Genomic DNA, 21311 nt, shown 5'->3' on the forward strand with positions numbered 1-21311 from the left:
GAACCATGTGCAGAGTAAACAACAAAACCAGCATGCAATAGATGAGTATAAGTGATCTTACAACCAACGCATCAGATAGAAGCTCACAAGACCTGCCACTTCTAGTCATGAATGGCGGTGAGCAATTGAACAGCAAACAGGAGGAGAAGGGTTCGAGATCACCCTCTTTCTCAGTGGTGGGAGCGGCAGCATGTGAGTGCTAAAGGAAATGGCCAAAGCATTCACAGTCGTATTCAGTCATGTGCTGAATGGAAGATCCATCCATCATCCTGAGATTCCCACTATCACAACAGTCGATGTTCAACCACTTGGATTCGCTCATCGTGATAACAAGAAACGGCTGAGCGCCCTGAATACAGCAAAGGTTTTATGACCAGGCAATATCTTAGATCTAGTACTGAAGACATGCACTCCAGAACTTGCTGCACCTTCAGCCAAGCAGTTTCAATATAATTACAACACTGGCCATACAGTTTTCATCCAGTCAGTCTACTCTCAATCATCAGCAAGGTGATGGAAGCTATCATCAACACTGAAATTCATAAAGCCCCAGTTACTCACCAATAACCTACTCACCGGTTACCAATTTGAGTTTGGACACTCTGCTCTGGACAATCTTGAAACAACGAGCTGGCTAATGATGATTCAGGCACATGCCTGGAGCATAATGGAATATTCTCCACTCACATGGATGAGTAACTCATCAACTCACAAACAGCTCAATGTTGGACAATGTAGCCCACTTAATGACACCCCATCAGCCATACCAAGCATTCAGTTTTTCCATCAGCGGTACACAATGGCTGTATTGAGCTGGCCGATGATGATCCACAAGGCACATGCTTGGAACATGTATTGGCTATATTGTGTGCCATCATCTTTGCGGTTCCTTGCCATGGCATCCCTCCCACAGCGTTTTCCAAATTCGCAAAGAAAGAAAATGGCAGTAGATGTTTGGGAACGCAATCATGCATGTTTAAACCACACATCGTTCTGACTAGCGGAGATAGGGTATCCTGGTTAGCATGGGCAAGTTGGGCCAAAAGGCATGTTTCTATGATAATATATAACTTAGAAATGTATCACTGTTCCTTCATAATCACGGTTGAAATCCTGGAACTCTCTGCCCGACAACACTGCGGGGGCATCTACGGAGGAAGAGTTGTAATGTATCAAGGCGGAAATACCTTTTTTGGGGCAATAAATCCTGACCTTGCTAGAGACATCCAGATGCTGAAAGTGAATATTTACAAAATAGACGAATAGATATCATCCATTTATTGCAGTGACAAATAATGAAATGAGTTGCGAGCATCTATCAGGCTGGCCCACATCCCCTGTTTGTGTGCTTTTAGTGAATGCTTTGCCCATGTGCTTTTTAGTTAGTAACTAAGACCCAGACGATCCCGAGCCTTTGTTCAGTTGACTGATATCCTGAGGAGCACCAGGGTTCCCACAATTTTCCTCAGAGCCAGAGTTGGGAGGAAATAAATGATCCAGACTTTCCTGTTCTGGTTTACTATCTACTGACCTTGACTTGAAATCTGCCTGTGTTACTGTTGGGTGAGTTGAGCGCTGTGCATGGTTGTCTTGCACTTCCTGTTGCAAACAGTTTCCCACTTCAGAACACTTGGATGACAACGAAACCAAGGACCAGATGTCAGCCTGGCTTCAGAAGCGAAGGAAGGGGAACTCATTGACAATGGAGGGATAAGAAACCGAGTCAATATTCAGTTTACTTCCACAGTGGCATTTTCGTATTTGCGCAGCATGATTCTGCAAAATGGCGAGAGTAGTTATCAAGCTATATTCTTTATCCTTATAGTGACACTGATGCAGTTAAGAAGGAGTTGCCCTATAGTCGGCTGCTTGTTATCATCCTTCATGTTGAGTATCTACTGAACTCTGAAGAAGGGTCTCGACCCAAAACGTCACCCATTGCTTCTCTCCAAAGATGCTGCCTGTCCCGCTGAGTTACTCCAACATTGTGTGTCTACCTACTGAACTCATTTTATATATTTTATAAAACCCCTTCTGTTATTTAAAAATATACAATTGTTATAGTAGGGAATTCATTTTTTGAGAAGGAAAGCAAATGGGTGGCAATCCATCTTGGGTTACTGCCAATAAGTTTGCACCAGGTAGTGGCTGTGTACTGTGTGCTGATTCTAAAGTTCAATTCCACAACTGCATACATGGTGCCGCGCCGTTGATAGTGTGTTGCATACAGAATACCAGTGCTGAGCTCAATGCAAATGGAGCAAAATCATCTTTATTTCATTGCAAAGCTATAATTTGCCACTGCAGAATAACTTGATGGATCCTGGTACTAATTCATTAACATATACATCACTGCCTCCCACCATCCCTACTGACAACAATACAAAGCACTAAAACTCCCAAGTAATAGGAAACAATGGGAATATTGGCATCGTTCATTTAAATGTAAAGGTAAATCAGTCATTTTAAGTTCAGAATGTCAAGTGTTCGCATATTGATTTCAAGCTTTGTAGTTTGTTATCTGGACTTTTTTTCGGACTGCGTTGTGTATGTTTGATTGATTGGCAGGTGTATCTCCCCATTATGTTCCTGTGCATTATTCACATCTCTTCTTGTCACTTCAATAATTCCTCATGAAATATTCCCTGATTTACTTGGCAGGCAAATAATCTGCTTCACGATCCCTTCCATTTGCATTTGCATCTTTAAAATGCAAACTATTTTCATATCCCAGAATGAGTGGATCAGAATGATTCCAGGGCTTGGAATTCCTCTTGGCTTTCACAGAGTACTCTTTCTTCTAACTTAACCAGGACCCGTCAGTTTGCCTCATCATGACTGAGTTACAAGCTTAAGACATGCCGTGGCATGAAAAGGCCATGCACTGTGCTAGCTCGATCATCAACTTATTAATGGTATTCAAATGACCGAGCTAGTGAAAAATGCTGTCACTGTTTCCCTGGTTAGTACAGTATCAAGTTGACTTATTTGAGTGAAACTGTATATATGTTGTATTTAGTTTTACCAAGAATCAACTTGTTTTGTTGCCATTCAAGGATCTGGATTGTGAAGATGTTCTGGGTATTTAAAATAATTCTGTTCGTCTCCTAAATTGGATTATGTTCAGGGTTGAGAGAGAGTTTTCCGAGTTGATCATTTTAATCTGTTTGCAGGCTTTTTGAATTAGTACGATGGAGGGCAGTGAAAAGGTCTCTTGGATCTACATAAAAGCCTTTATTTAAATTAAACATTCATTATTTATAATGTTTTAAGGCTATAGCTGACTGTGTTAACAAAATAATGAATCACTGTGATATAAATATATTCTGGTGGGTTGAACATGCCTTTGGCTTAAAATAGTTTATGATGAATAGCCTACACACTGATGGAAATAATCATTGTGTCACATCAATCATTTATGAAACTGTTAAACAATTTAATTCCTATTTGGATGAATAAAAAGCAGAGCCTTGCAGGTGATTACACTGATGCCAGCAGGGCTAACTTGTTATATTTCCATGATAACAAGAACAACAACCAGCTAATAAAAGCTCATGGTAATTATGGATAAACGAGTCCTTTCAACCCATCTTTATACATCCATCTGGGAAAGTTCTGAATTGTCAATTGCAGCAACCAAACCTCTTCTTTGATATATTCCAGTTTATGTTCTGTATATTTTATCGGGAAATTCTGTTCATGTATTGATGATTCAACAGTTCCAAATTTAACCGAACCTGCTCAGTTAGAACAGGTTGGGCCAGGTCAGTCACAACATTTATCTTGCATGTAGTTTTAGTTGTGCACTAAATTTGGCATTTGATTGGAACCACCTCGTTCTCTTGATGGTTAGTGTCAGCAAGAGCCAGCGTTTGACAAAGTGCTGAATTATATTTATCCACATGTACCATTTACTAAATTGACTATGTTACAGCATGCATAGATTAGTCTTCTGCACCCCATAACCAAATGAAGACCCTTGAATCCAATAAAGCTTATTTGAAAACTGCAAATGAGAAAGACGGGCTGAATGATTTTCCTTACCTGTAATCATAAGATTTAATAGATAGCGTTTACTATCTTTGTTACCACAGTAATAGAATAGGTCAACACACTTCCCTATAATGGTACGCCTCTCATTTTTTCAATAGGAATTATTTAACCCAGAGTCATGAATGATTGATTTATGATGCTTTTTTCTGTATTATTACTGTATTGAATAGCTTTAAAATCACCTCACAACAGTTTCCTTTGAAGGATAAGAAACTCAAATTGCTCCAGTCTTTCAGCATAATGCAGATTTCTGCAGTACCAATCCTGTGGCCACAGTTCTCATTCTGATATTTTTCATTGAAATGGGAGAAGCCCCATCTAGTCCTCAGGTGAGCCTAAGGCCATTTACAGTGCAGTCAGTGTTACAGGAGCATTTTTTTTAAAGCAACATTAGACGAGGATACCATTCGAATGGCCCATGTGCTTGTTCACATCCACCTGCAGGAATCAAAGAGGCCTTTGTTTAATGACACCAGCACCTCCAGCAAAGGAGAGTTCCTGTCATTTTATTGTGTTACACTTTACAACCTGCCCAAATTCATAAATTGAGTTGAGGCACTTGGCAGTAAGGCGCTGACGAGCCATACATTGCTCAGGCATGTTGGGACTTTTTAGGTAAAACAGTAAAATTCAAAATGGGCAGTGTATGGAAATTTGCGGATATGTCATGGAACCTTTGCAGGATACTGACATCTCACATCACAATTTGCTCTTTAATATTCATTGTTCTTTTGTTTTACGTAAATAAATGTCTAAAATCACACTGCCAAATTAATAAGAAAATCTTATTTTAAAGAACAGTATATTTGTTGGCACAGTTTAGTTCGCAGTGGAACTGGTATCATTGAGATTTTGTGGTGAGGAAAACAATGAATATTGGGTTTTTTTTAAACTTTTTGAGAAACAGCCCTTGCACCCAATTTCAGGAAAATCAGGCTGAGCTTATTTGTTTTCGATAAAGATTGGGAGAAGCTCCAAACTGGTCCCATTCATCACTGTATCACTGACGGTTCCAAGAATGAACTAAAATTGTGGGTGTCCCATGCTTCACCCATCAGTTGTGAGAGATACGTGGCTAACCGGATCCTCTCGAGGTCATTCAATTAAACTGTACCATGGTGATGGGGCAGAGAGTTGGAGGGGCAAGATGATCAAAGTCAAGGAGTGGAGTAGGAAATGGCCAGACTATTGGATACAGTTTATGGACAGATAGTGAAGAACTATTTGTAAATGTATCAGATTTTGTGTCTCTTTTGGTGTATCCGGAAGCACTTCACAACCAGTGAAAAACTTGAGATGTAGACACTGTTACGGTTTGGAAATATGGTAGTCATTTTTGCGGAGCAAACTCAACAAACATCCGAGCGGTAATGAACAGAAACTCTTTCTTTAGTGATGTTTGTTGAGGGATAAATATTCGTCAGGACACGAGAGATAATTGGTCAAACGGTGATCACGCCCTTGTTCTTCTTTAATGTAGTGCCATAGGATCATGGCCATCTGGGATGCTCAGGTTAGCATTTTATCTGAAAGCTGGCACCTTTGGCAATGCAGCTCCTCCTGAAGCATCAGCCTGGACTTTTGTGCTGATGTGTCTGACAGCAAGAATATTGGCACCTATGCAGGACGGACAACGAGAGTAAAGGAAGTGAAAAGTGAGGATTAGGCGCAGGGTGGGGGTGGGGAATGGTTGGGGGAGCTAGCAGGTGATTGGACAATAAGAGGAAATTGAAGGGGAGGGAGCAAGGACAAAGGATCATATCAGGATTAGATCAGAGTGCGGGAGATAGGTCAGGGGTCCACAGGATGTCAGATAGGATATCAAAGGGAATGGGCTGTCGAGGGGACCAATGAAGCTTCAAGTTCAGAAGAGGGGGCAAATGATACCAAAGTGAACATGGACTTTTGAAAGTGCCTGTATTTACCATTGACTGGCATCTTGTAAGACTGAATTGTACTATTTATTAGTGGTGCCTGAATGTACATCAATAGTGCGATCTCAAGTAATTATGTACACATTGATGTCATGTCCGTTATGTACATTATTGACTTTTAAAACACAGGCTGCTAAAACATCCGAAGAAGATCCCAGCACGAAATGTCACCTATCCATTTTCTCCAGAGATTCTGCCTGACCCCCTGAGTTACTCCAACATTTTGTGTCTATCTTTCATATAAACTAGCATCTGCAGTTCCCTTTTTTTAATTACATTTTGACTGCTACATTGTTTGACCTGTGTATCTTTCCACCTGTGCTCCCACAAGCCACATCCCCTATTTGGTTGGGACATTTGATGGCCATAACTTTTATTTAGACAGTAGATAGAAATGATGATATACCAATCCATTTATAATGTTTCTTTCCTTAAGAACTAATCCATGCAGTGGAATCTTGGGTAGTGTCTAATGAAACCTTTTTGTTTTGTTTGTTTGGAATAAAAAGAGGGTGATCGGTGGAAAGACCTCAACAGGAAGTGTCAAATTGACCTTGAGCAAACTACCAGTAATCTGGATCCACCTTGGACTTGTTTGACTGGCTCAGATGAGTATCAGGAGAATGCAGTCTGGCCAAGTGATGCAAGTACAACGTCTGCTGTGACCAGTTTGATCAAAGACCTCAGCCTCAGTGACTGTAGCAGCAACCCATCGGCACCCCCCAGCAAGAGGCAGTGCAGGTCGCTCTCATTTTCAGATGAGCTCTCCAGCTGTCGATCCCCCTGGAAACCTAGTGGGTCAAAGGTGTGGACTCCAGTAGACAAACGGCGCTGCCACAGTGGGAGCAGCGTGCAACATTTTTCGAACGGGGTGTCTACAATGCAGAGGAGTTCCAGTTTTAGTCTGCCTTCAAGATCCAACGTCTTATCTTTTCCATGGGAACCCTTGGCAACCAGCAAGAGGTCAGCGTGCCCTCGGGGTCAGGGCTTCTGGACCCCGCCCGCTTGTGGAAGGCTTGAGGATGACTTGCACCCCGATTCCAGTTTGGGCGTGGCATCCAGGGTCGATCTGCTGCGGCCCCTTTCCGCGTCTCACGAGCAGATATCTGTGCTGGAGCACGGCAAGCCGTCCACTAATGCAGCAACTGCCCCAGTCTCAGACCACGCGCAGCAGGCCAGCCGCCTACTCCGATGCAGGTCCCAGCCGTGCGTCCACAACGATCAGAAAGTTGGGATGAAGCGTCGGCGCCCGGAAGAACAAAGGCCGTCCCTTGACCTTGCCAAGATGTCTCAGGTATGTGATGGACTGTAGGCTTAGGCTGACACTCATTTCCAAATCCTCCCCTGCCATCCCAAAATGGATGTGAAACAAATTGCAGTATTTGTGAATTATAACCTACAATGATGTGGATGCCACAGATCTCCATTAACATAAGCACATTAGGAGTGACTTGTGTATTTAAATTTTGCAACATGTAAGACAGATGCAGAAATTACTCAACCTTTTGATAAGATTACTTTACATTTCCCAGGGATTGTCATTCATCTGTGTGCACAATTACATTTTGACAGGACTGTAAAAGCTGATTGAAGAGAAACCGTGCAGGGATTAACATTCTTGTTTGAGTGCCGGTGTAGGACTGGAATGGAATTGAAAGAAAAACTGTTCCAAAAATATTAATAACTTGCAACATTTCAGCCCTTTCATTCAGAGCTGATTTAAAATTATATGCAGCAACATTTTATTCTGCCATGAACAGATTTGTTTTAACCCTTAAACACTGTACAGATTGCCTGACTCCTTTGTTGTGGGAGTGCATGTGCCCTCCTAAAACAAGGTCCTTCACTTTGCGCCCAGTCAGAATTGCAAATGTTGTTTCCCTCTCTTCACCATCAATCCTTTCATGCTGCAGTTCTAATTCTTTAATTCAGCTTTGGGGCTTCTTTGCAGTTCAACTCGTCAGAAGTTCTGTACAATACAATATTTATTGTCAAGTGAACCTCAGTGAGGCTCAAACGAAACTCTGTTTCTACAGCCATACAAACAAAAATGATCCCTACTAGACACACAACCAATTCACACAAACATCCATCACAGTGAACCTCCTCCTCACTGTGATGGAAGGCAAAGTATTTTCTCTCCCCTGGTCTCGATTTTTCTCCTGATGTTGAAGCCCGATGTTGAAGCCCCAGGCGGGCGATGGTGAGTCCCACGACCATTTTAGGCCCCGTCGGGCGATGTACGGCCCCGTATATCACTGGGGTGTTTGTAAATCCAGTTTCTAAAATCCAACCTAAAGCAATTGCAAACCAGGCAGGAGAGATTGTAAGCAACTATCTAAAATCAAAGATTGCAAAACACTCCCATTGTTTGAAGCAGAGGATCAATTTATTGATGCTCCAGGCAACCCATAACCTGTTCTTGCAACTGTAAAAACTGTTATTCCACACTGCTTTCATCTTTAAAAAAAAAAGAATTCAGTATCATGTTAGTTTATTTAGCGTAATGTTACTAATGCCGTTTTCTACTTTTTTCACATTTGTGGATCCATAACATGCTTCAACTGAGGGAGTGAACCCTTTTGGAAACCTATAGGCTTTGTTAAGTACCTGAGTAGATGATTTAATATCCTCTCTTTTGCACTTGTTGCTTTAACACACCAAACTCAGCACATGTGCACTGATGAGCACATTATTTTCTTTAGCACCTGAGCTGTTGACCAATAAAAATTAAACTATGATTAATTCCATCTCTTAACTAACTCTCTCTTCTTAGCGCTCATTCACTGCTTTCTCTTTTGCTCTGCTCTGTACTGCCCATGCTTCCCTCTTTCCTCTCACCTTTTCTCTCTCCTTTCACTTCTTCCTTTTTGCCCCCTTTCCCCCCCCTTTCTGAGACTCGTTCTCCACCATAGATATTCCAAGTGTATAGGAGTTGCCTGCTGACCATCCCTGATTGATCTTGAGAAGGAGGTGATGAGCCACCTCCGAATATGATGGTGCCATCATGCTCTTGAAAGGTGCAGGATTTTGACCCATCGCCAGTAATGTAATGGTGATGTATTTGCCAGTCAGGATAGAGTATTACCAACAGCGGAAACTGCACATGGTGGCATTTCCTGGGGCCGACTGAACTCCTTGCCGCAAGATCTCCCGGGCTTGAGAGGCCTGAAGTAGTTGAGTTATTGGTGCAATGATTTTTGTTGGTGGTGTACATGCAGTGCCCTGGTAGTAAAGGCAATTAATATGTCGGGTGGTGTCCAGGGTGTATCAAGCAGGCTGCTTTGTCCAGGATGATGCAAGATTCATGAGTGTTATTGGATCTGTAGTCATCCAGGCAAGTGGAGGGTACTCCATCACTCTCATGAAATGTGCAATCCAAATGGAGCAAAGGACATGAATACTATTGGACATTGAGGTATTGTTACAGGATACCTTGACTCTGACTTGAAAATGACTGCAGTGTTCATGTTGCCGGTCCATTAATGTTGCCGGTCAGTGGTGACCTGACACCCCCAGGAAATAGATGGTGTAGAACTCGATGGTTATGTCAGTAGGTATATAGACACACATTTATTTGCTACAGATTGAGATCGCCTGGCAATTTTGTAGCACAGACGTTACGTATTTACGACATCATAGCAACATACTTGAATGCTCTCCAGTGGTTTTGACTGCCTCACTGTGCTGGAACAAAATCTTAAAGCTCTTGCATCTTTGTTCTGCATCGATCGACGGTTCAAACTCCGCGGGTGGTCGCTGCCTCTCCACTTCAGAGGCCGGTGCTCCGCCGCGCCTCCGAAGATCGGTGCCGAGTCAACTGAAGACCGCTGCTGCCGCTGGACCTAGCCGGGTCAGTCTCCGCTCTGCTGCTGGTACGCTACAGCTCCAGGGCCGAGTCAGGCAGCTGCTGCTGCGGCCGGGCTTTGGTCCGGTCCGCTTGACCAGACTTAATCTCATTTGTAGCACAGATGTTTCTCATACTTGAATGCTCTCCAGTTTCTGAATATTTTTGAAGTTGCATATTTGCCTCAGAAAAATTCTCCACTTTTTGGTTAATATCTACGTAAACATCAGTGTTAGATCTTACTGCATGATAATGAGTCTATGACCGAATACATGATGTTTTGGGGACCCACAGGTTGAGAATGTTTGAGCACATCTTTGCGTGGGACTGATTTGTAATATTCATTGAACATTTCTGAAAGTAGGTGCTCTATATCAATGAAGAATTAAAGGTTTTCAAAAGTAGTACTGCCTTGCAACTTGCTCCAGTTTACATCATGGCTTTGGGTTACTAATACCCTACCACTTTAATTCCGTGTCTCATTCCTAGCTGCACTCACTTCTCTGTCCTTCACCACTTGCATGATTTCTGTAAGGCAGCCCATCTTCCACTGGGCACGATATACCCTTCTGAATTCTGTGTGACTTCATCAACTTCAAGAGACGGCACACCCAACCTCTTCTGTTCTTGCTCAGGAACAGGCTGAGACAAGTGTTCCACAGCACAATCCGGTTAATCGATTAAAGGAATGACGTATGTGGGAAGAAAGTGGGATGAGGTCATGGAACTCTGGGAAATGGTGGCTTGATGTTCAGTGGAAGGCCCATAATCCAAGAGAGGGTAGCAGGAAATGTCAGACTGGAAGTCTTTGCAAGGTGGAAGTCAGTTCACTAAACAACAGCACCCTGCCCTTCTTAGCAATTCTAATGACAAAGCTAGCATACGGTCATGTAATAGGAACAGAATTAGGCCATTTGGCCCATTAAGTCTACTCTGCCATTCATTCATGGCTGATCTATCTCTTCCTCCTAACCCCATTCTTCTGCCATTTCCCCATAACCCCTGACACCCATGCTAATCAGGAATCTTATATATCTCTGCTTTAAAAATATCCATTCCACAGATTCACCACTGACTAAATTCCTTCTCATCGCGTTCCTAAAGGAACGTCCTATAATTCTGAGTGTGACCTCTAGCCCTAGACTCTCCCACTAGTGGAACCATCCTCTTCACATCCACTCTATCCAAGTATTTCACTATTCTGTACATTGCAATGAGGTCCCCCCTCATTCTTCTAGGGTCAGAATGCAGGCCCAGTGACATCATATGTTAACCCACTCGTTCCTGGGATCTTTCTTGTAAACCTCCTCGGGACCCTTTCCAGAGCCAGCACATCCTTCCTCAGATATGGTGCCCAAAATTGTTCACAATACTCCAAATGCAGCCTGACCAGCGCCTCATAGAGCCTCGGCATTACATCCCTGTTTTTGTATTCTTGAAATAAATGCTAGGAAATAAGAAATGTTAAATAAGACAAAATAACAGGTGGTTACAAATTCAGAGCAAGTTGAAAAATTGAGCCTGTTTGTATCAGACTGAAGATCTAGAAGGGTAAGAGACTAGAGGGGAAACCAAAAGCAATGACAGCTTCAAAGAGCAAGGGTCCGCAGTACAAGTTTGAGCCACGCACATGATGCTGCGTGTCTCTGAGAGTGGATATCAGGAAGGGTGAGGTCTCGTGACGTTGTGTTGCTCAGACTTGACCTCAGTAAGGACGCAGATCACATGTGCTGCTGTGTGACTGAGCCTGGGTCTCAGCATGTGGCTGGAGCAAGGGTCTGAGTGCTTTGAATGTCATAGTGATGTGTGCGTTTGTTGCTGGAACCAAATTATAAAAGGTGAAATTACAAATGGAAATGACAAAGTAACTCAAAAGATGAGACAATTGACAAAGGAAGGGATAAATTACATTTGGTAGATTTTGGTATATGTAGAGGACGACATTGGTTATGGGGAGAGATTTCTTTGAACTTTCTTTGGAGCGGAGGAGACTGTCAGCAGAGTGCTCAAGATGCGAGAGCCACTGCCTCACAGTCCCAAAGCCCTGGGTTCAATCCCGACCTCGGGTGCTGTCTGAAGCAATTTTCTTTTTAAGTTTTAAGGAGAAATCATGAAATTCATTTGTGTCAGCTCCAAACTACACCAGCAATCTTCCTCGTGACATTTAAGCAGTTGGTTTCCGCATACCTCTTTCATGCAATAGTTAGCAGACCACAAATGTCTATTAAACCCATGCCTTCACTATTGTTGAACTGAAAGTCACCCTTATTTCAGAAACCTTGCCCTGTGGTCTTTACAGTGTCTCTGCTGAGAAATTCCAGATCTGGCACTTTGTTCTCCGCTGAATTAGGGAAGTCAAGAAATACTAGATAAATGGAAAACCATCTCTTTGGTGAATGTGACTTTATAATGCTGGAGTGTAGGACTCCACAAAGTGCAGGGCATTTACAGAGACTCTTGTGCTCTGACAGGCACCAATTTGGCAACATCCTTCTGAGTTTTTTTGTCAGATATCTTTCTCCAATGTTTACCATATTTCTGTCCAGATGAAAATCAAACTATCGTGACTTTTTGCTGGATTTTCTTTTTGTTCTGGCATTTTTTCCGGGTGCTTGCTTTTGAGCGGAAATCTGCTGACGGTGGCTGGGGTGACTGGGATCCTATTTGTGGACTGTGTCAGCCCATTTGAACCTTCTTTGGCAGCTCTACTATCAACTGCAGGAGAGATGCGCCTGAAACCTTTGATACTAATTAGTTTTAGCCTCCAGCATTACAAAGAACTGGTTCTTCTGTAGCGAACAATACCATCATTTAGACCAATGTGGTTAACAAACAGGCAAGAAACTAGTTCTGGGTTTTGGACAAGTGTTGATGTTGTTTGGGTAAGCCAGTCATCAGAAAACATGCTAGACACACTAGGTGTTTTCCATCAAAAAAATCATAACATTAACTACTGCCTTTAACTCTCTAAGAACTGTGATTAAAATTGGTTGGTGTTGCACAACACCATTTTCCTTTGTGTTGCACAAATTAATTTTTAAGCCATAAGATAGACAACTCATTTTTAACCCATAAGATACAGTTACTCAGCGGGTTAGGCAGTATATCTGGACAGAAGGAATGGGTGATGTTTTGGGTCAAGACCCTTAGAAGAAGAGTCTCAGCCTTCTATCCAGAGATGCTGCCCAAAGATCTTAGAGCAGAGCAAGATGGGTTACTCTCACGCAAACGCGTAGTACGCTCATGGGCAGATTCATGGGTGATTATAGGACCCATTTTAGCAACCAGCTCCCGCCATCTTGTTCCGCCATCTTGCTCCGCCATCTTGCTTCCGGCCAAAGATCGGATCTTTGTTTCCGTAGCAGGGAGAGGGAGTGTGGGGCCCGGGGAAGCGGGAGAGGGGGTGCGCGGCTCAGGGAGAGGCAGTGTGGGGCACGGGGCAGCAGGGATGAGGGAGTGTGCAGCCCGGGGCAGCGGGGAGAGGGGGTGTGCAGCCCGGGGCAACGGGAAGAGGGGTGTGTGGAGGGGGGGGGGGGGGTGTGCGGCCCGGGGCAACGGGAGAGGGGGAGCGGCCCGGGGGGGGGGGGGGGGGGGGGGGGGACATTGTAGTGGGGGGCAGGCGGGGAGTGGGGGGGGGGGAGAGTTGAGGGGTGGGGATAAGGCCTAGTGTGTGTGAAGTTGCGGGGAGGTTTACAATGTTTATTATTTAATGTCCCTTGTTTAGTCTGAAATGAAGTTCATCATTGGATCAGAAGAAATATAATTGTGTGTTATATGATTATATACATTTATATCCCATTCATGTATGTGTGTGTTTATAAACATTTTATTCTTTAACAAGAATGAACAGAATTATGAACTAACAGAATTATGAATCTAACCCTATATCACACACAAAAACTTCCCCCGCAATGTCAATTACCCTGCGAGTCGGGTCGGGTATGTTCCGGTTACTACAAAATCAACTCAAACACTGCTTGTGAGCCATTTAAAAAGAAATGATTTAAAAAACATTAAAAAAGACAATTACCAGAGTCAAATTTTATTCTTGACAAGAAGTATGAACTGACAGAATTATGAATCTAACCCTATATCACACACACAAACTGTTGCCCCACAACATTGATTACACTGTGAGTCGGGTCGGGTCAGGTAGGCTCCGGTTACTAAAATGGGCGGTGAAAAATGCCCAGGATCCCCTCCGTAGCGTACTACACATCAGCCCATTGTATTTCGCAGGAGTGGCCTATCTTGCTCTGCTCTAAGATCTTTGATGCTGCCTGTCCCCACTGAGTTACTCCAGCATTTTGTGTCTATTTTCGGTGTAAACTAGCACCTGCAGTTCCATCCTATTCAATTTTTAAGCCAGACTCTGCTTTGGCTATGGTGATATTTTGCGATCCACGTTTTCAATCAAACTAGCACATGATAGTTAATTTTGATGTGCGCAATGCAAACACCCTATTGCTAAATGCACTAGTTCATACACACTCCAGACTTCTGTGAGAGTGCAAACAAATGGATTTTATCAGAAGCAATTATTTACTGATTGGAACAAAAACCTGTGGGTTTTGGAGATCCCTCAAGGACCAAAGTTAATACTGTAACTTCTGGTTAGGGATATGGTCAGTGGACACAAGCTTTAAAAAAAAAAAAGGTCGTTAACTCAAGGATGTTTGTTTTCTGTATCACATTGTCACAGTAGTTATCTATTTGAAAAACACTTTACAGATATGATTTAATTTGTATATTCTTGGTCATATTACATTTATGTTAAACTATAACTAATTGATACCAAAAATAAATGAATAGGAACTAAACTAATAGTAATATATAATCTATATAACCAAAGTAAAATAATGGCATTTAATTAATTTGAAGCTAATAAATCTAGATAATTTACTTGGATTCCACATTGTTATTACCTAATTTGTTTCTTATTTTATTAATGTGCCTGTTATATTGCCATGATTTGCCTTGTTTTTATAACTTCAATTATAATGTGATTCTTGGATCACTACAAAAATCATATCATCCTTGATCTGTCACCATGTTTGGCAATAATCCCAGTGGCCAATGTGCCTTCTCTCAGTAATTCATTTGACACACAAATATAATGTTGATTAAACATGCTATATATTAAAAAGTAAGATAGCAGTTACATTAAAATGTCATGAAATGTCATTGCAGAAACTTTCATATATGTTACTAAATGTTAAACATGATTTCTATTTCACGTAGGATCACATGAAAAAGGTTGTATTTTTACTCAATCTTATAGTCTCTTTAGTGTTTTTATTGATTTCATCTCCACTTCAAACCAAATGCATGATCCAAACTGCTTTTTTCCTTAGAGACTGGAATGTCAGTTCCTTTAGAGAATTTTTTTTTTAAATGAGGAGATTAGTTTGATCAATCTAATTGAAAGGTAAATAAATTAAGTAGATACTATGGAATGTTATTTGAACATTTAATTGAGCAATATCACAACAGCAATCAAAACAATTAAACCATTAGCTATTAAAACGACATTTGGCAATATTAAGGACCTCTTTTTAAGATGATTGTATGCTTCCACATAAAAGGGGAACATCATTCCTAACAAATTTAAAACCTTGCATTCTAGTTCCAGATAATTTGCTTTGCAAATAGTAATACACACTATTAATTGTAAGTGTTGCTTTCATGGGCACACTATAGCTTTTTAATCTGAATTTTGAACAAGGGCTGAGGTCCAGGCTGTACAAATCTGGGAATATTGAACTTTTGCCCCCATCTCCCAAGAGAGGGTCTTCGACTTTCTAAAGTTTAAAAATTTTCAGAAAAGACTTGGTTCCAAGACTGCAGAGATCAATGCTGGACAAAGCCAAAATCGAAACTATAAAAGGTTGTTCTTCGGGTCTAAGACATTAGACAAGTTTAGTAAATGTTAAAAAGAACACAAAATGTGATTGTGGACTTATGCCAGAATTCAACTTATCAAAAGGGAAGGAAAGTTATCAGATCTCTTGATGCACTCTAGAAATTATTTCCCAGCTGTCCAAAGTTCATGGGAACTAGTTGCAACCTCCAAACACGCTTGACGTCTTGTGGCCTGCCTTTGGTGCACTGTAAGAATTTGTGCCTCTGTAACCACTATTCTGTCAGAGCTTGCCAGTGCGTCCCAGCCCCGATAAACACCAATGAGCTCAGGGATGCATTGGGGTAGGAAATGCCATGTTAATGTCAGACATCCAGTGAGTGAAAGTTGGCAAGTCTGTGTCCCTGGCCTCTATATATCACCGAGGCAGGTGGGAAATCTATAATAAAAATCTGGAATTTGAAAAGCTAGGTCCAGTGAACAGGAATCTACTGGAATGTCATTAAACCCATCCAGTTCAACGATGTCTTTTAGGAAAGCAGATTTGCCATCATTATCTTGTGGGGCTCACATGTGACTTGAGGCCAACAGTAAATTAGTCGACTGTTCTGAAATGGGGCAGCAAACTGCACAGCTGAACCAAACTCCTCGGATTATCCATCTGACAGTGCTTGTATAACAAGGGCTCCACCATTTCCCCCGAGACCATTATGGATGGGCAATAAATTGTCATCCTTCCAATGACACATAGGTTCCATGTGAAAATAAAGCTGAGGCTGATGCTTGGATTTCAATTGTCACATTTTGTAAAGATCAAGCTCTTCCCTGTAAATCTGTTTGCTACAATTATTTATGAAGTCACTGGGGAAGATCTTCACTGTAGTTCTTCACTGCAGCTTAAATGAAACCACTGCAATCAAATGCTATATATCTTTAATTTGAAGGGTATCCTTAGAAATGTCAAAAGTTTTATAATGGACTGAAATACTCTGGACAGACATTTCTAATTGTGAAAGAATTTGCTTTGAAGTTCACTATAAAGGAATGAAATAATGGAACGTTCAGCAATATTATGTTTTGCAGGAAGATATACTTGTTCCCTTACCACTTTATGTCTGCCAATCATACCAGTCAATTAGCTCATACTTTGAGTGGATTATGTTACCACAACTAATGTACTTTATTGACTCAATGTTTAGCTGCACCTAGGACGTGAGACACACACTAAATGGGAGCTTTTCATCAATATCACTGGTGAAAGGTACTTGGAGAGCCATTCGGGAAAAGATATGGCTCTCCTTATCACAGAAAACAGAAATGAGCTGTATTGTTGTATAATCAATTGTCTGCTGACCTATCCAGCAGTTTTTTAAATACTTAGCAGTTTGTTATGGTGACTGTGGAAAATAACAAACAAATTCAGAAAAGGGTTTGCTAAATGATTTTTTTGGGGGGGTAACTCTGTAAACGGTGGTTCTTTATAAAGGTGACAATGCTTTTATCAGAGGGCAGCAGTAGTAAAGTATTCCATATGTGACTTAAATACAATTGTGCCGTAATTCAACAAGGTTTATGGTTAGGAATCTTGACAAAAAGGGATTTTTATGAGTACTACTCAATGTAGCGTCAAGAACTAATTAGCATTTTCTTATTATTACTGGTGGCTGACTGCATTGGTGGTGGTTTATTTTGGTCATGTGTACCAAGGTACAGAGAAAACCATTGTGTGCATGATATCCAGTCAAATTATGCTATACATAAGTACAATGAAGTCATACACAAGTACAATGGTTAACACATTGTAAAAACGACTAGACTGCAAAGTAGAATGTTAGAGTATTATACTGTTAGTTACACAGAAAGTGCAGATATAATTAGTCTTTGGTGATGTTGAATGTTTTCCTAAGGCAGTGTGGTGTGGGGGAAGTCATGGGGAGAGGGGGGTGGGGGAGGTAGGTTTACGTGTTGGACTAAATCCTCGACTTTTGGCAATTGCTTGCGGTCTTGTGGTAGAACTGTTGTCAAAATAAACTGAATTTAAAAATTCAGCATGACTTCTGAGGAAGTAAAGGTGAGAAGAAACATTTAGAAACGAGAGGAACGGAGGATTGGGGAGGAGGTGGTTGGAGAGAGATGGTGCAAACAGGGGAAGGTGATAGGCATTAATACCAGGCTGCTGCCAAGGGAAGGAAGGAGGGATAGGACAGGGAGGTGGGATGAGTGAAGACAAAGGAAGTATTAGAGACCAGAGCAGAGGAGGCGTTTGGAAGGTCAGTGATGCGGTTAATTTAGGTCTAACATAAGACATAGGAGCAGAATTAGGTCATTTGGCCCATCATGTCTGTTCTGACAGTGGGGAAGAAGCTGTTCCCGAGTTTGGTGTTGTGCTTTCAGGCTTTTGTATCTGCTGCCTGATGGGAGAGGGGAGCATGCAAGTGGAATTACCTTCTCCCCGGGCACTGCTGCCCATCAGTCAGGCATCTCGATGCTTGGGGAACTCAGCTGGCTGGTGCTAGAACATATAAAATCGCAAGGTGCACAAACCTTTCACAAAATACCAACATTCCCAAAATGCTCCTGGCTCAGGAATATGTTTTAATATTTTATTAACGTTATATATTTTAGCATCTTGCCCAACTCATTTCTTGGGCTATAAAATTCCTCTCCAGCACTGCATGTCTCATCTCTGAATATAACTATGTAATAAGTTAAAGTAAATTCATGCACAATAGTCTTTCACAAAACTCATGACGTGACAATTATTTTAAGTTGCCAGCAGCAAACATTAAAAACCTTCACCAATTGTGGTTACACAGTAAGTCAGGCAGCATCTGTAAAGAAAGAAGCAGAAGTCACTTCTCATCAGGAATGATGAATAGTTTATGACCCCACCCATGGGCTGGCTCGCACCTCCTGCCCTGATTCATTGCCACCAACACTTATACCCGCTGCACATCTGCCAGATGTGGTGGGCTGGTCAATCAGACCTACGCACCCAACTGTACTAAAAGGGGTATGTAAAGAAGGAAAATAGTCAAAAATAGATCCAAAGTATTGGTGGAAGCCAATATTGCTGCACCAGCCCTCTCTAGTAAAGCTAAGTGCAGAGAACATCCTGACCTTTTCCCCAGCACTACTCCGTCGCTGGGCTTAGCATTGAGAGCAGGTATGGAAGGAACCGAGAGACGTACAAACATTCAACACTGAGTGCTTCTCAACTGTCCTCCTTTGACCACACTTACAATGAAGGCTAAGACGTACAACATTGTTCTGTGGGCATGATTAAGACCTGTAAATCTTCCAGTTAAGTGCTTTTAAGAATTTTCTTGTTTGTATTTCAGATTTTCACCACTACAGGAATTTGCCTTTGTGTCACTAATATCAATGTGGGTTACTGTTGTGGTTCTAAGTAAAGCTACATTGCTGCAAGTACTTCCCCAACCTCATTTGTCTGCCCACTTGTGGGCAGCGGCAGTGACACCAGTGACCCAGGCTGATCTGAAGGTATGGGGGAAGCTGGTCAAGCTATGGCTGTGTAAAGATACCCAAGTGTAGAACAGTGACAGCTACTGATCCCTCACTGAGAGATCTCTCTCTCATCTCTCTCATTTTAAGCCCGAGAGCTATGCTGATTGTAGCTTTGAGTGCTTTCTAACCATTTGAATCTTATACCTATCACACATTTTTTTCTGTGTTTTTATTGATATTGAAGCACAAAGGGTTTAGCCACAAGGAATATTGCGCTGGTGAATGGAAGATCGCGTCTTTGATTTCCAACACTTTTCATGTCAGTATCTCTCCATCAATTGCTTTCACTGGTGTAACATGCTTCTTCTGGTTCAGTGTTGATGTGTGCCTGATTCTTTTTTTGACATGGTGTTCTTTGCATACATGAGTCATTTTGGACAGATGATCGCTGAGATATGAAATAATTCAGAACGTGGATAGTCGCTGCAGTGAAGAGTGTGTCTTTGTTCCTTAATCAGCTATGGTTTTAGATATCATCCAGGTGACGCCTGTGGGTTCAACTCCAAATCTTTTCTGCATTTGATGCAGTTGGGACTTAGTAAGTATTTGCATTTTGTATCCTGCGCCTGTCTATTTGCATATTTCAACTTTGTTCTCTCCTATTGTGTCACACATCAGCAGCGTGGGCAGACTGCCTGCTGTCAGCCACGGTTTCTGCTGCTTTATACTCAGCAGCAGCGTGAAGTATTCAAGTAGCTCAGGTCTGAAGGAAGGAGCTGCTGCTCCTTGTTGTGTATCCCTACTAGTGAAGAACAACCTTCATCATGTCTGTTACCACTGGCAATAATCCAGACACATTCAGAAACCTTCAGTGGGAAGAACATGAACACAGCGATTTTGGATTCCACTTGAAACTTTAGAAAGTCGGACTTAGCAAGGTTGATTCTGCATGTAATTTAAAAATCCTGATTTTGCTGATGAGCACTTTGAAGGAGCAGCATTAATGCAGGAATATTTTATGTGCTTGGAGCCAAGAATTTAAAACTTAAATATGTGGCATAATAAAAGCAGTTTATTAATGGGACAACAATTATCGCTGTGGTTGACATTAAGGAATCTATTGGGCAAAGTAGCAAATGGAAATTAAACTAGAGAATGTGAGATAAAGCATTCAGGAAAATACAGCAAGCAAGAAATGAGTGGAGAGGACAAATAAAAGGACCTTGGAGTTTATATCCAGAGATCTTTAAAGGTGGCAGAACTGGTCAATAAGATGGTTAAAAAGGCAAACATGATGCTTTCATTTCAGATGGGACATAGAACATTAAAACAGGGAGGTTGTGCAAGAATTGTAAACACCACCCATTGGGCCACAGCTTGAACAATAGATGATCTGATCGTTCCTGGCAGAAAGATATCTTAGAATGAGAGAGGATGCAAAGGAGGGTTGTGAGGATATTACCTGGATTGCTAGTACTGTTTTCTTTGCAGCAGGGGATGCATAGGAGAGATTTGTAGGGCCTGGAGGACAGAGGGAGCCAAGCCAGTGACCATTAAATAATAGGTGGAAGGCAGATAAGAAAACAATCTTTCATGCAGAGGGCAGTATTGGTCTAAAACTCTCTGCCCAGAAGGGTAAAAAGGCAAGAACAACCATGACACTAGCCTGTTCTATAAACTCTGTTCTGGCAGGTGGAATTAGGATGATAGTTGCTCTTTTCTAATTTGCATAGCCACAGCTGCCTGAAAAAATGGCCTCTTTCGGTATCATAGATTCTCTATGATTCAAGCATCTGGCATCATAAATGTTGCTGAATGAGCCTTGAACCATCTCTCGAGACAATGTAATTCACTTCAGTGTCACTGCAGACCTTGCTCAAGATTAAGGCGTATGATACCATACATACATTTCACTAAAATCCTCCTGTTACTGTCGTCAACCATAAAGCATTTGCTGAGTATTGGCCTTGACACAAGGGTTGAATCTGCTTGGCCTACAGCTAGCTGTCTCTGAAGAATAAGAATCCTATATTTACGACAATAATGAGACTGCTCTGGTTTGGATTAAATGAAAATACAAAATGCTGGAAATACTTAACAGATTATGCTGCAGCAGAGAGGAGAGTGACCAAGTTAATGCAAAGATGTA

The 21311-nt window shown here is 41.8% G+C and overlaps 1 protein-coding gene across 11 annotated transcripts in view; it reads left to right on the forward strand.

Moving 5' to 3' along the window:
- Positions 1–21311, forward strand: part of fam53b (family with sequence similarity 53 member B) — a 103736-nt gene that overhangs the window by 46945 nt on the left and 35480 nt on the right. For all 11 annotated transcript variants that reach the window (XM_055646746.1, XM_055646745.1, XM_055646751.1 and 8 more), the window contains exon 5: positions 6497–7281. In XM_055646746.1, the coding sequence (XP_055502721.1) occupies positions 6497–7281 (785 nt within the window). The remainder of the gene's footprint in view (positions 1–6496; positions 7282–21311) is intronic.

Source organism: Leucoraja erinacea, chromosome 15 (genome assembly GCF_028641065.1).
Source record: "Leucoraja erinacea ecotype New England chromosome 15, Leri_hhj_1, whole genome shotgun sequence".
NCBI classification, from domain to species: domain Eukaryota; kingdom Metazoa; phylum Chordata; class Chondrichthyes; order Rajiformes; family Rajidae; genus Leucoraja; species Leucoraja erinaceus.